The sequence below is a fragment of the Mauremys reevesii genome, linkage group 2, assembly GCF_016161935.1.
Source record: "Mauremys reevesii isolate NIE-2019 linkage group 2, ASM1616193v1, whole genome shotgun sequence".
NCBI lineage: Eukaryota > Metazoa > Chordata > Testudines > Geoemydidae > Mauremys > Mauremys reevesii.
The window spans coordinates 171011667-171026611 of record NC_052624.1 but is presented as its reverse complement, the minus strand read 5'-3'; the positions used below and the strand labels follow the sequence as shown (position 1 = coordinate 171026611).

The window sequence follows — 14945 nt, the reverse complement described above, 5'->3', positions numbered from 1 at the left end:
CTTCATTGAAAGGACAGCGAATGCCTTACAAATTCCACTTGAGGAGACTAAGAAGTTAAAACATAAACTGCTTGATATATTGCACACAGCATCATCTGCCTGACTTGCACTACCTATTAATGAGGCTCTTCTGTAGCCTGCAAAAGTAATCTGGCATACTCTAACAACAATATTGCCCACCTGTAAACGGGCTGATAGGAAATATTATGTTCCATCTAAAGATTCAGAGGTTCTGTTTTCTCATCCCTCTTCCAACTCTCTAGTTGTCAAGGCTATACATGAATGTGTAAGGCATCACTATGCTAAATCAATACCATATGACAAAATTCAGAAGTATCTCAAATGTATTTGGTTGCAAATCATATTTGTTTACATCTCTGCAGTTTAGAATTGCTAACTATCAGGTGTGGATGGTGAAATATAATCACACCAATTACTCAAAGTTCACTTTGTTAATTGAGCATCTACCACCACAGCAGAGGAGCTAGTTCCAGGCAATCATTACAGAGGGTCAGCTTCTTGCCAGAACATCTGTGCAGGCCTTGCTGGATGCCACTGACATAGCAAGTAACTATGTTTCTATGGAGGTGGTCATCAGAAGAGCCTTCTGGCTTCAACTCTCGGGATTTCTGAAGAAGGTCCAGACTACAGTTGAAGACCTTCCCTTCAATGGCTTATACATGTTTGTGGAGAATACAGACAAGTCTCTGCATACATTAAAAGATTCCTGGGCCACTTTGTGGTCTCTGGGAATTTACACACCTGACCATAAATTTAATAAGTCCCAGACAGCACAGAGATCTTGTCCTGCTCAATTCCCCAGCCCCCAAAGATCTTATGAATCCATACAAAATATGAAGAGGTTCTAGATAAAGAGACTGACTGCTACACGAGCATTGATCTCACAAGCCTCATCTTTTGAAACACCAATTTTGGTGGGTGGTCGAGATTCTGAGTCACCCTTCTCCTTATCAGCTGCAACTGTTCACATGCCTTTCTCACTTCTGACAAGCTTGGGAGCATATCACTTCAGACAAGTGATTTGTGGAGATCGAATGAGCAGGATGTTCCATCCACTTTACTTTCCTTACTCCCTCCCACCCTTTTTCCCTATCCTTCTTCAAGGACCCATTTCATAAGTACCTTCAAAAGCAGGAAATAGACTCCCTCCTGAACATAGAAGCAGAACACAGAAGCAGTTACTGTAAAACACAGAGGAAAGGGGTTTTATTCCAGGTACTTCCTGTTTCTGAAAAAGAATGGCAGGTGGGGACCCATTCTGAGTCTAAGGCTCCTCCACAGGTTTGTGAAGATACAGAAGTTCATACTGATAACACATGCAGCAATACCACCATCATTGGCCCTAAAGGACTGGTTCTTGGCCCTCAACCTACAAGATGCATATTTCCATATAGTGATTCGCCTTTTTCACAGACGTTCCTTATGTTGCATTCTAGGCAAAAACCACTTTCAATACAGAGTGCTTCCATTTGGTCTCTCTTTTCTGTTCCCAGAGTGTTTTTGAAGGTTCTGTCAGTGGTAGTGGCTTATCTTCGCAGAGAAGGAATCCTACTATTCCGATAGCTTGACAATTGGCTGCAAAAGGGACATTCCTACAGTGAACCCTAAGTGGCCACTCAGAAGACCATAGATCTATTTCTCAGGCCATGTCTACACTACCACTTTTGTTGGCAAAACTTATGTTGCTCAGGGATGTGAAAAAAACACCCCCCCCCATAGCAACATAAATTATGCTGGCATAAGTGGTAGTGTGCACAGCACTATATTGGTGGGAGAGCTTCTCCCACCAACATAGCTACCACCGCTCATTGGAGTTGATTTAATTATGTTAACAGGAGAGCTCTCTCCTGTTGGCATAAAGTGGCTACACAGGAGATCTTACAGCTGCAGATGGTGCAGCTGCATCGGTACACTGTACACTGTAAGCTCTCTAGTGTAGACATAGTTTCAGCCTGAGATTGCAATTAAAAATTCAGAAGTCCACGTTGGCCTCAATGCAAAGATGGAAGTTCATAGGAACTTGCTGCCAAAACATACTTCCCAATGCACAGGTTTACAACCCTATCAAATTTAGTCACTACTGTCCAAATCAGCCCCAGACATAAGTGAAAAACTGTCTCCAGTTATTGGGGCATTTGGCAGCTGGGACTTTTGTGGTAAACCATGTCAGGTTGCACGTGCGCTGCCTCCACAGGTGGCTCAGAAATAGTTATTTGCCAAGCAAACGCATCTTGAACAAACTATTCTGGGTTCCTACTGTCATGAAGAAGTCCCTCAACTCAAGAGGCAATGCATGGTGGGGCATGTGGGGTCACATCCCCCACCAGATTTCTGTGAGTGCCGAGCTGCCCTTGCAGGGCTTGCTCTGGTTTGCCTGTTGGGGAGAGGGGGGACTCAGTCCTTCTCATGCTCCATCTCCTGCGCGGCATGTTTCTGGCTCACTTGGTAGCTGGGCAGGGAGTGGAGGGGGCAGGATGGAGCCACTTCTCCTGCAGGGTGAGGGTGGTGGCTCTGAATCAATGCCTCTGTTCAGCGTGGTGGCTGCCTACGAGAGCCCAGCCTGCCCTCTCTGCTCCCTGCCAGGCTGCCTGGTAGAAGGGGGGCTCTGGCTGTGCCCCTCCCCCCCAGCATGTTTCCGGCTCACTCAGGCCCATTCCCCAGCCACCAGGCCTGGGCAGGGAGCAGAGGAGGCGGGCCGCCACCACCTCCCCAGCCAGGCTCTCACAGGCAGCCACAGGAGCTGATGAGATTGGCTGCCCTGGACCAGAAGGTTCCTCCTAGAGGCAATATGTGGGGGCAGTCACATGCCCTGCCCCCAACCTTTAAATTGTGCCCCTCCTCCCCCCCGGTATCGTCAGGTACAGATAGTCTCTGCCTCAACTGGTGGAAAGAACATTTGCACAGGAGTCCCCTTCACTCAACCATCTCTAACAACAGTAATAACAGATATCCCTGTTGGGATGAGGCACACATCTCAACACTCACATTGCTCAAGGCAGGTGATTGTCTCACAAGAACACTCTACACATGAACTTGATGGAACTCATGGTGGTCAGGAATGCACGTCTCCATTTTATGCCATTGATTGGGGCAAATATGCAAAGATCATGACAGATGATAGGTTACCTGTGTTTTATATTAGTTGTCAAGGGGGAGTGAGATCACCCTCCCCTCTGCACCAAAGCAATGAGACTCTGGAGTTGGTGATACAAAATCATATCAGCATCTCAGCAAGCTTACCTTCTGGGCATTCAGAATATCACCGCAGATACCCTCAGCAGATGTTTCTCTGAGGATCACAAGTGGGAGATAGATCCCATTATATTCTACTGCATATTTCAGTGTTGGGGAGTCCTGCAGATAGACCTCTGTCATGGCCAGATACAAGAGTGCCCATGGTTCTGCTCAAGATGTGGAGTGGGCCACCACTCCTTGGGAAATACCTTTCTCCTTCATTGGACGTCGGGTCTGTTATATGCATTTCCTCGAACTCCTCTGATATCCAAAGTGCTGATCAAGGTAAGGAAAGACAAGGCCAGGATTATTCTGGTAGTTCTGATGTGCCAAGACAAATGTGGTTTCCTTACCACATCCAGTTGGTGCTTCTTTTGTAAACCCCACGTGAATTAGGCGGATGTGGTATTACATACCCTTGATGTCAGAATGGCATTAAACTTTACTTGGGCAGGGATAAACCATTTAGAAAATCTCCCAGATATTTTGTCTCTATTGCGGACAGATCTAATGGATCTCCAGATGCCAAGCAAAGACTCTCTCCATGAATATCTGACTGTATTACTGAAATATGTAGAGCCATACACACCTTTTCTGAATAGCATGACTCAGCTTCCGGTGCTGTATCTGGCACTACTGTACCGTCTTCAGTTTTGGATTAGATTCTGAAGGCCCCTCCCCTTCCTGAGAGGATACAGCTCGGTACTCACCTGAAGTGGAGCACCTCTAGGGACACTATTTGAAGAAGAAGGAGAGGTTACTCACCCTGTGCAGTAACTGTAATTCTTTGCATTGTGTTCCCCTATGGGAGCTCCATTACATGCCCTCCTTCCCCTTTTCTTCAGATTTCTCTGCTACAAAGTTTTGCTATAGAGAAGGAACTGAGGGTGGTTTGCCTACAAAGTTCTATATAGCCACAGTGCACAGCATGAGGTGGAGTAGAGCTCTTGCACGGGCTGAACACTACTGCTACCTAAAATACCCAGTTCCAGTGCACCTGAGGTGGAGCTCTGATAGGGTGACCCATCTCAAAGAACTACAGTTACTGCACAGGGTGAGTAACCTCTCTTTATACCTTTTAATTTACTTGGGCCAAATTCAGCAATGCTTTAAATTTGTACAACTTGCATTGACTTCACAGGTAATCTTGGCTTCTTACACCCAGAATTAATATGGCTCATTTTCCTTTTGGCCTTTAAGAACTCTGCTTTCCTATTTTCCCTGTTTCTTAGCATAAGTTTGTTGTGGTTCTCCTGAGACCTCTTCCACCTCATTCCCCAAGAACTCAGTCTCTGGTCTTGGTACTCGGGTTCCTTTATCTTGCATACAGCAAAACTACGCTGAGTTGATCAGACTCAGCACAGGGGGCAGGTATAGGGTGTACCACACATCCAAAGTTACACAGAAAACTTTACCTTATATGTATTTTTACTAACACTAATAACACATGCATTCTTAACTATACATTGCATCATACATTTCATGATTGGCTTGATTACTTTTCAGGAGCCAATCCCTATCTAGCATGCTCTGCAGATGTGCTGGTCATATATAACCTGATCTTTACATTCCAAGTTATCCACTGTCTCTAGTACCAGGGTGTTCCTGCTTGTGTTAGCTAGCACAGATATCCTGAGTTCTGTATACTGCTTGCTAAGCCCCTATTTATAGCTTAACCTTCCATTCACCTGCCCACTGAGAACATAAGAATGGCTATACTGGTTCAGACCAATGGTCCATCTAGCCCAGTATCCTGTCTTCTGACAGTGGCCAATACCAGGTGCTTCAGAGAGAATGAACAGAACAAGCAATCATCGAGTGATCCATCCCCTGTTGTCGACTCTCAGCTTCTGGCAGTCAGAGGCTATGGACATCCAGAGCATGGAGTTGCACCCTGACCATATTTACTAATAGCTATTGATGGACCTATCCTCCATGAACTTATCTAATTCTTTTTTGAACCCCATTATAGTTTTGACCTTTACAATATCCCTTGACAACAACTTCACACAATACAGTAAATCTGTAGAACAAGTACTTTCTTATGTTTGTTTTAAACCTGCTGCCTACTAATTTCATTGGGAGATCCCGGGTTCTTAGTATTATGTGAAAGGGTCAATAATACTTCCTTATTCACTTTCTCCACACCATTCATCATTTTATAGACCTCTATCTTATCCTCTATTAGTCATCAGTTTTCCAAGCTGAAACCTCCCAGTCTTTTTAATCTCTCCTAATATGGAAGCTGTTCCATACCCTTAATCATTTTTGTTGCTCTTCTCTGTACCTTTTCCAATCCTAAATTTTTTTTTGAGATGGGATGACCAGATCTGCACGCAGTATTCAACATGTGGGTATACCATGGATTTATATATTTGCATTATGATATTTACTTTTTATTATCTCTCCCTTTCCTCGTGGTTCCTAACAGTCTGTTAGCTTTTTTGACTGCTGCTGCACATTGAGCGGATGTTTTCAGACAACTATCCACAATGACTTCAAGTTCTTTCTTGAACAGCAACAGCTAATTTAGGTCCCATCATTATGAAATGATGTCCATCTTATGTCAAGTAACTTATGCCCAGATAGGCCTACAGAATCAAGTTTGAGTGACATTGATTTTTTTTTTGTATTTAATATTTGAACACCAAAAGGAAACATGCTATTTAAACTGTTCATACTGTACTATAGGCTCTGATCTTCCAAGATTTAAGCATATGTGTAATCTTACTCTCTGAGACTACTCAGGTAAATAAAAGTGACACATTCTTAAGTCTTTGCAGGATCAGGACCTAATATTGTACAAGGAAAAGCAGCAGAAGCAATTGTGCTACAGGCACCAACTGACTCAGAGAAAACAGTTTCTTATAGAATCTTTTTACATTAAAATATGTCTAAAATTATATTAAAATACTAGAAATAACTCAGGTCCTGTCCGCAGTATGATTGAAACCATGATAGTAATAACCACAGGTGTGGTTTTTTTTTTTTTGGTAACCTAGGTTCAGTAATAGTGCAGACAGTACATAACATCTCTGAATCCACCTTTTTCAGAAGGATTTTTTCCCCCTGGTGCATAGTTGACCAGATATATTCTGGGACTTTCCCTCCCTCCCCCTTCTTCTGAAGCAGAGATCGGCAACCTTTGGCACACGGCCCACCAGGATAAGCACCCTGGTGGGCTGGGACGGTTTGTTTACTTGCTGCATCTGCAGGTTTGGCTGATCGCGGCTCCCACTAGCTGCGGTTTGCTGTCCCAGGCCAGTGGGGGCTGCAGGAAGCGGCGCGGGGCGAGGGATGTGCTGGCCACCACTTCCCGCTGTCCCCATTGGCCTGTGATGATGATCCCATTGGGGGGAGGGATAGCTCAGTGGTTTGAGCATTGGCCTGCTAAACCCAGGGTTGTGAGTTCAATCCTTGAGGAGGCCACTTAGGGATCTGGGGCAAAAAATTGGTCCTGCTAGTGAAGGCAGGGGACTGGACTCAATGACCTTTCAAGGTCCCTTCCAGCTCTAGGAGATTGGTATATCTCCAATTATGACTTATTACTTACTAACCGCGGCCAGTGGGAGCCACGATCGTTCAAACCTGCAGACGTGACAAGTAAACAAACCGGCCCTGCCCGCTAGGGGGCTTACCCTGGTGGGCCACGTGCCAAAGGTTGCCGATCCCTGTTCTGAAGCATCGATGATTGCCCCAGCTGGAGCCAGAACAGTGGATAGGGTGGACCAGTGCTCTAAAGTGGTACAGATAATCCTCTCTCAGGGTAGGTCTATACTCACCGTCCGGGTCGACGCGGTGAGTTCGACTTCTCGGAGTTCGAACTATCGCGTCTAATCAAGACGTGATAGTTCGAACTCCCCGCGCGCTCCGGTCGACTCCGGAACTCCACCACCGCGAACGGCGGTGGCGGAGTCGACCTTGGAGCCGCGGAGTTCGACCCCGCCGCATCTGGACGGGTAAGTCAGTCGAACTAGGGTACTTCGAGTTCAGCTATGCTATTTGCGTAGCTGAACTTGCGTACCCTAGTTCGACCCCCCCGCCTTAGTGTAGACCAGGCCTCAGATGCTTTGCTGGTGTGTCTAGCTCAGATGCACAGGATCAAACTGATCACTACATCTGAGGTCAAGAAGAAATTTTCCTCAAGGCCTCATTGGCAAGGTCCTTGGGGGTTTTTCACCTTCCTCTGCAGAATGAGGCATGGTTCACCTGCTGGGGTCATCTGGGCATATCATATAATCAGTACTCTGCCATTGCAGGAGCATTGAGCATCAGTGGCACCTTGGTTCTACCTGGTCTCTGTCTATGTAACACAACTGTTTAGTCTCAAGGATTGAAATGTTTTAGTCTAACAAGTTACTGAGCCCAATATATGGGTATCTGGGTGAAATGTAAAGGTCTATGATATATAGGAGGTCAGACAAGAATTTGATCTAATGGTCCCGTCTTACCTTAAACTCTATGCTCATGGTAAATTCCTGCTAGACTATATGTTGAAAGCTTATCAGTTCTTCTCAGTGTACTATTATTAATTAGACTGATCTATTCCCTAATTTCTGGGGCAGGGAATGAGGCTGCAGTAATCTGACATTGTGAACAGCTGGAAGAGTAAAGAGAAGGAGGCAAAGCTCCTGATACGTTTTTCAGTAGGTTCAATAATTAACCAGCATTGCTCTGTCATCACAGTCTAGTGCAGGGGTCGGCAACCTATGGCACGTGTGCCGATTTTGCCTGGCACGCAGCTGCTGGCCGGGGTCCTGGCTTCTGGCTCCGCGCAGCGTCTTGCTGGCCTGGGGTTCCATTCACTCAGCCGGCAGGATGCTGAGCGGGGCTGGTGGCCGGGACCCCAGACCGGCAGCAGGCACATCCCCCGGCTCCCCCCGTCACCATGCTCTGGTTCTGCGGCTCCCGGGAGTGTGAGCCGCCAGGGCATAGGGCCCTGAGCCTGCTGCTGCATCCGCTGCAGGAGCCCCCGGGGGGGGGAGGCATCGGGCCACAGCCCAGGCAACCATGCCCTCCCAGCTCCCCTCTCACCGTGCTCGGGTTCTGCAGTGACTGGAAATGTGAGCCGCCACCGCTGCCCCTCCCGCAGTTCTGCCTCTCCCACTGCCTCAGCACTCCACGGGCATGGGCATGGTAAGGGGAGTCCTAGGGCACAGTTAGGGAGCAGGGGGAGGGTTGGATGGGTTGGGAGTCCTGGGGGTCTGTCTGGGGATGGGGGTGTGGATAAGGGTTGGGGCAGTCAGGGGACAGGTAGGGGGTAGGGTCCTAGGGGGGCAGTCAGGGAACAAGGAGCAGGAAGGCTTAGGTAGGGGGTGAGGTTCTGGGGGCAGTTAGAGGCAGGGGTCCCAGGAAGGTGCAGTCAGGGGACAAGGAGCAGGGGGGGGTTGGAGGTTCTGATGGGGGCAGTTGGGGTGTGAAGTGGGAGGGAGTGGATGGGAGCGGGGCTAGGATTGATTTTGATTATTGGAATATGGTAATCCTAGGCGAGGGGGTGCATGGGGGCTGGTGCCTGCATACATCCACTGCAGCCTGCAGGAGCCCCCTAGGGGGGCGCCGGGGCGCAGCCTGGGCAGGAAGAGCGGGGGGGGTCACAGCTGCTCCCCGCTAGTGACACCACCACCTTTGCAGGGTTGCTGATCCCCTGCACTGTCCCGGCTCCTCCATGGCTGGGGATCGCTGCTGCCGCAAGCGGGATGCTCTGGCTCTCCGGTGCCTCTGGAAGGCAGTTCCTCCCTGCCGAGGTGCTGCAGCAGCCCAAGCCCGGCAAAGCCAGTGAGTGGACTCGGGGAGGGGGCCACTAGGGTGGGGAGGGGAGGGCTCGCGAGGGGGCTGTGCACCCTCCAGGGGAGTTCAGGGGGCGGGGAGGGGGCAACCTGGCCTGGGGAGCAGCCCCTGGGCACGGCTGGCCCCTGGGGTCTATAAAGGCTCGTTGGGATTTGCCCCTCAATGAACTGATGTGCCGGGGGGAGGGCGTAAGGTGGAAGTTTTGCCTAGGGTGCAAAATATCCTTGCACCAGCCCTGCCCCTGGGGGTGCGTGCACTCCAGGTTAAGAACCACTGCACTAAACTGATAAGATCTGCAGTTTAATTTAATTTTAAATGAAGCTTCTTAAACATTTTAAAAAACTTGTTTACTTTAGATACAAAAATAGTTTATAGACTTCTAGAGAGAGAGAGACCTTCTGAAAACGTTAAAATGTATTACCGGCACGCGAAACCTTAAATTAGAGTGAATAAATGAAGACTCGGCACACCGCTTCTGAAAGGCTGCCGACCCCTGGCCTAGTGTATAGCAAATAAACTGTCTGCTGAATTACTGGTAGATCTTTATTTTCCTCTTCTGCAGTACTAATGAGGGCTAAAAGAATATTTTCTTTTAGTTATTTTCCAGTAATGCTTTTGCTGAACTCAGGTCCCCCAACAAGTACTGTAATTGCTATTAAAATATTTGCTGTATTTGCACAATTACCTAGAAAATATTTTAATAGCAATTATCTTCATTTGGTAAAACCTAATAGAGCATGCATGGCCTTTAGCGAGTTAGTGTGAAATGTAATTCACACTAATCCACCCACAAGCAGGAAAGAAGGAATGCTGTGTGTATAGGAAGAACCTGAGAGCTCTGTTGCTACTGTATTTGCCTTCTCTCTTTTTCATTTGCCTCTTTTAGCTGCAGAAAATGCCGTTGCCACTTATTTCCCTCTCCTTCTTCCTCCACTTCCTTCCCATTTAATAAATCCTGAGAATCCCTTCCCCTCTCCCCCCCCCCCCACCCTGCTTCTGGGCTTCATGGAAAGCATTAGATCAAGGACACAGAGAGATGATGTCCCCTGGGCAGGGCTGCTCTGTACTCTGCCAATGAATAAATGGCACCTAGTAATGAGTATTGTCTTCTCAAAGATCACGTATTAATAGAGAGAAAATTTCACTAACACTTCTCTTCGCAGATCATTCCAGGGACAGCTACTGCAATTGCTTCCATAAAAAGTAATATGAGGTTGGTATTTAATTTGAATGTAACCGTCCAATGAAATGTAGTAGCTGCAAACAAGGAGAGCCATCACCAGCTGCTTCACAGACAAACTGCAGTTCACGGAACAGAATTGAGGCACACTGGCTTACACAGTGCATTACAAAAGGAAAGTAATATTTTATTTCCATTGCAGCGAGGAGCCAAATTCTGAGACATCTTACACTCTTGTCCAACTCCCTTGAACTTCATTGGGTGTAAAAAGAACGAGGAGTAATTGTGGCACCTTAGAGACTAACACATTTATTTGGGCATAAGCTTTCGTGGGCTAAAACCCACTTCATTGGGTGTAAGTCAGCTTAAATTTTGTCTTAAAATCTCTTGCTGCTTTTAGAATTCTTTCCAGTTGAATACCAGTATCTTTACCCTAGCTGGTATGTTCCTTCATTCTTGCCAAGCTTTCCTCATTAGTAATTTTGTAGCTCCTCTCCAAATATATAGGCTCTTCCTGAACATTTGATTTAAGGAGCTTGGGGCTAAAATTAGTCATAAAGCCAGGCCAGACTTCTATTTCCTTAGTGTCTGAGACCCCTTACACAGTAAATTGCTGTTACTGACTTTTCAAGTGTCTCAAGCTTATTTTCTTGGAGCACTTTGTTTTGAGGCGTTTGTGTCACTAATAAGGATACACTTATTTTTCATCTTTTCCTCCATTTACTTTTAGCTCTGCTGTGTAGCAGATTCAGTTTCTCAGACATAGTTCCCATTCATTCGAGTTAGCAAGATGCATAGTAATCATGTACCAAAGTGTTTCTTCCAGACTATATATCAGCTGTTTTGGGAAAAAGGCTTTCAATGCACTGTTAACTTTTAGACCTTTTACCCTGAGTTAGTCAAGATGATGGGTCCTATATAATGGTAGTACAGTCTAGATGTACATTTTTTGTTCTTGTTTGTCATCTTCCCCTTTCTACTTCCCCCTCCCCGTGCAGCGTGTTTGACTAGAGAAAATCTGAGTGGCTTTCCATGCTGGTATCAAACTATGTGCCCCTTCCACTTAAAGTGACATTGTACTTTTCCCTCTACATTTCAATGAAAACAGGGCACTTTGAATGCTCAGATAATTCTTCTGTCTATAAACAAGGTCCTCTGGTTCATCCTACTCATAACTTCTTTATTGTGAGTCCTACATTCCCATGACTGCATGTGTAATTAGACAGGCTTCTGACTTGAGATGTGGAAATAGGGATGTGTGACAGATAATTTCTCATGAGTTCTCCATTGAGTCTTGACTGATCCAATTAACAAAACATAACACATTACTTCCAGTTCTTTGCATTATAAAGCACTTACATATCTCCCCCCTCAGAATAGGGTGACCAGATGTCCTGATAAAATTGGGAGTGTCCCGATTTTTAGGCGTTTGTCCCGCATCCTGATCGATGTTTGGTTGGGACGCAATTTGTTCCGATATTTTGCAGTCCTGTGTTTGTTTGTTTTGTTTTGAAAGAGCACTCTATAATTTTTGAGATATCTTTAAAAAAGCTGTGGTAAGTATATATTGATAGGTATTGTTATCTTGCAATAACCATACAACCAATGTTGCAGTTAATAAATAAAAATAATAATTGAAGATATCCCTATCTCTTAGAACTGGAAGGGACCTTGAAAGGTCATTGAGTCCAGCCCCCTGCCTTCACTAGCAGGACCAAGTACTGATTTTTTGCCCCAGATCCGTAAGTGGCCCCCTCAAGGATTGAGCTCACAACCCAAGCCAATGCTCAAACCACTGAGCTATCTCCCCCCTCACCACTATAGTTAAACTAATATAGAAAAAATGTGCCACCTCAAGGCCAGGGATAGATATCTGAGTGTTTTACACTATTATATATGTCTAATGGCTATTCCATTTTCCTACAGTTATTACAGTATAATTTTCACTCCCTAGTTATGATTGGCATTCTAAATATCTTAGATCATATTTAACTCATCTTGTAAACTGTTTTTTGATAGATACATTAAATAAAAAAGGTGCTCTATGACATTAGATTTTCAGTATAGCTGACATTTGTTGAAACAGAACTAAAGACCACTAATTGTGACTGAAAAACATATTTTTTGCATGTGTTCTGATGAGACCCTTACTATATTTTTGTTATTGTATAGTTTTTTCAGTTTACAGCTGATCTGAAAAACAAACTGTGCACTAAGTTGTAATTCTACACTAATAAGAGTAGTGCAAAGTTTCTCCCCCCTTACAATCCTAGGAACACAAGCTGGTAATCCTTCCCTTTTATGTATGTTTGCTTGGGTCTTGAAAAATTTAGAAGAGAGCTGTTCTTTTGAGGTCAATTTCAATACTTGGATCTGAATGTATGATGCTGGTAGGGCTTTTGAGTCAAACATTCCCCTTAAATGTACACACTAAAATAAGAATCTTGTCAAATTAATATTAAATTTCCATAACAATACAGCAGAGCGACAGGTGACTGGTTGAATATTTGGCCTTAAAAACCATCTGGAAGAAGAAGAGTAGAAGGGCCGCGACTCAGGAAGGAAGAACAACATGAAGATACACATTTGATATTTTAATGAATGGAGAATAGTTTTATGCCAAGAACAGTAGGACGATTTACATGAGCAAGGCAAGCAGGAGTTGGCCCTTGGTATGCAGAAAGCATTAAATCCCATCTGAATGAGTATTTCCCTCAAAAGTGGTTGCTGTATGATTGAGCCAAAGCTATAATTTAGCTTTTCAATATAAATGGAACAGTCATTATTCTCCTTGTAATATGCAACATGAACAGCTGCTCCCCTTAAAATATAGGGTAAATCCTGGCTCCCATAAATGCATTTTATCTTACCAACGCCCCAAGTAAAACTAGACTATATTTTCTTTTTTTCCCCCCCCCCTCCAGAGACTCCAATAAGCCTCTAGTGGAAAAACTTTCCAGCTCACATGGTAATTCTTTAAACTTCTTTACTGTTAATCCCACATTTGTGGGGGCCTATATGAACAGCTATCACAGAGTGTCTTACCGAGGACCTCAGCAGATGCCATTAGGAATCTACTGGACAAATGGAGATGGGGATTTTTTCAAGGCCAGAAATGAAACCACAGCTTTTGACTCCTATCCTGCTACAGAAAGTAGTAGTGATGACACACTCTGTATGTCCAAATGGAATTTGAAGTTGCGAAACAGCAGTGTTGAGAACAGTCTTTTACCAGAGGAAGGTGATGTTTCTGAGAGTGAAAAAGCAAATGATGATTTGCTTAGTTATTTCAAATATATGGATCTGAACTTAAGACCAGAAACTATAGAAAAAATTGAAAAAGCTTCCTCCAAGCACCAAAATGAAGTGTTTCCATACCCTGATTTTCTCCCACCACCTTTCAATAACCTGGACTTACAAAAGTTGGCCTTATCAAAATGGGATGACTGGAAGGAAGTCTTTAATCCACCACCAGAAAGCTCTGTTGTGAAATTAATATCTCGTTTGCTGGAAATTGAAAGGATGCAGCACTTGACTATATTAAAAGAGAAGACAAGAGACCTGACAGTATCTTCCAGTATGATGCTTGGCAATCGACCCAGTTCTACAAAATCCATGCATCAGTTGAAGCAGTCAAGCCTGTCTGACCCTTTATGTCTTCAAACACCTTTTAATCGAGACTATCAAGAGAAAAATAAATCCAACCATTCTAGCTGCTGCATGCATGAGTGGAACAGCTCAAAATGTACTTGGGAGTACTGTCGTCATTGCAAATGGAGTGCTGGAACATCCTCCATTAGAAGTTCATCCACAAAGCAGCTTAGAGCATCTTGTGATGCCTTTAAAAGCTCTAAAGCCCCCATCATTTTAAACTCTAATATGCTCTTGCGGAGGTCTTCCTCATGCTGTGTGGCGGCACCAAGAACTCAATCAACTGTTAAATTGACTTCCCCAAAGCTACTGCCACCAAGTAGAGCTATAACCAGTCCTTTCCCTGATAAGGACAGTTTAAAATATAAACAGCCAAGGACCAAAAGGAAACTCTACAGAAAAAACGTAGTAACGAGTAAGACTTTTCATTGCCAGAAGTTAAAATCTGTATCTGCTATGCCAAAGCAGAAGTACACTCACACTGACAAACAGTAATTTCTTGAATTCATACTTCTCATTCTGAGTGAATCCTGCTAAGCAATCTTATTTTATCTTGATTTTTGTCAAGTTAAAGTATTTTTAATGGTATGAGATAGAAGTGATATGAAATAGCACTTGTGACAGTTGAATCCACTTGTATTGTAGAAAAATCAAGTTTTATCCCTCTGCCTGCTGACATCTTTTACAGACCATTTATGTAACTTCTAAAAGAATTGGATCAATATAAGCATACCAGCAGATCATCCTGTTCCTGAGTGCAACTATATTTTTGTAAATGTTTACAAAAGTAATATCAATAAAGTATAGTTATATTACACTAGCACCCAGAAAATCCCACTCAGCATCAGTGCTCCCCCATGCACTAGGTGCTGTATTAATACATCGGAAGATACGGTGTCAGCCATAGAGAATTCACAATCTAAGTGCAATATGAAGGGTGGGAAGAGAGGGAAAAATACAATTTCTATACATTTGTCATTTTTTTCTGATACATAGATTAAGGACCAATTATCTGATTATACACATGGGAAAATACTGAAGCAAAATGAATGTAGTGCATTTCTATCAATAT

At 44.5% G+C, this 14945-nt stretch overlaps 1 protein-coding gene across 4 annotated transcripts in view; it reads left to right on the top strand.

Annotated features, from left to right (window-relative positions):
- FAM217A (family with sequence similarity 217 member A) overlaps nucleotides 1–14945 on the top strand; it is a 20929-nt gene extending 5984 nt beyond the window's left edge. The window contains exons 1-4 of one of the 4 annotated variants that reach the window (XM_039527708.1): nucleotides 3373–3540; nucleotides 4101–4309; nucleotides 10206–10255; nucleotides 13147–14945. In XM_039527708.1, the coding sequence (XP_039383642.1) occupies nucleotides 3417–3540; nucleotides 4101–4309; nucleotides 10206–10255; nucleotides 13147–14368 (1605 nt within the window). In that variant the 5' untranslated portion in view covers nucleotides 3373–3416 and the 3' untranslated portion in view covers nucleotides 14369–14945. Of the gene's footprint in view, nucleotides 1–3372; nucleotides 3541–4100; nucleotides 4310–10205; nucleotides 10256–13146 lie in introns of those variants that run through there. The other 3 variants (XM_039527710.1, XM_039527709.1, XM_039527707.1) reach the window with 3 other exon arrangements.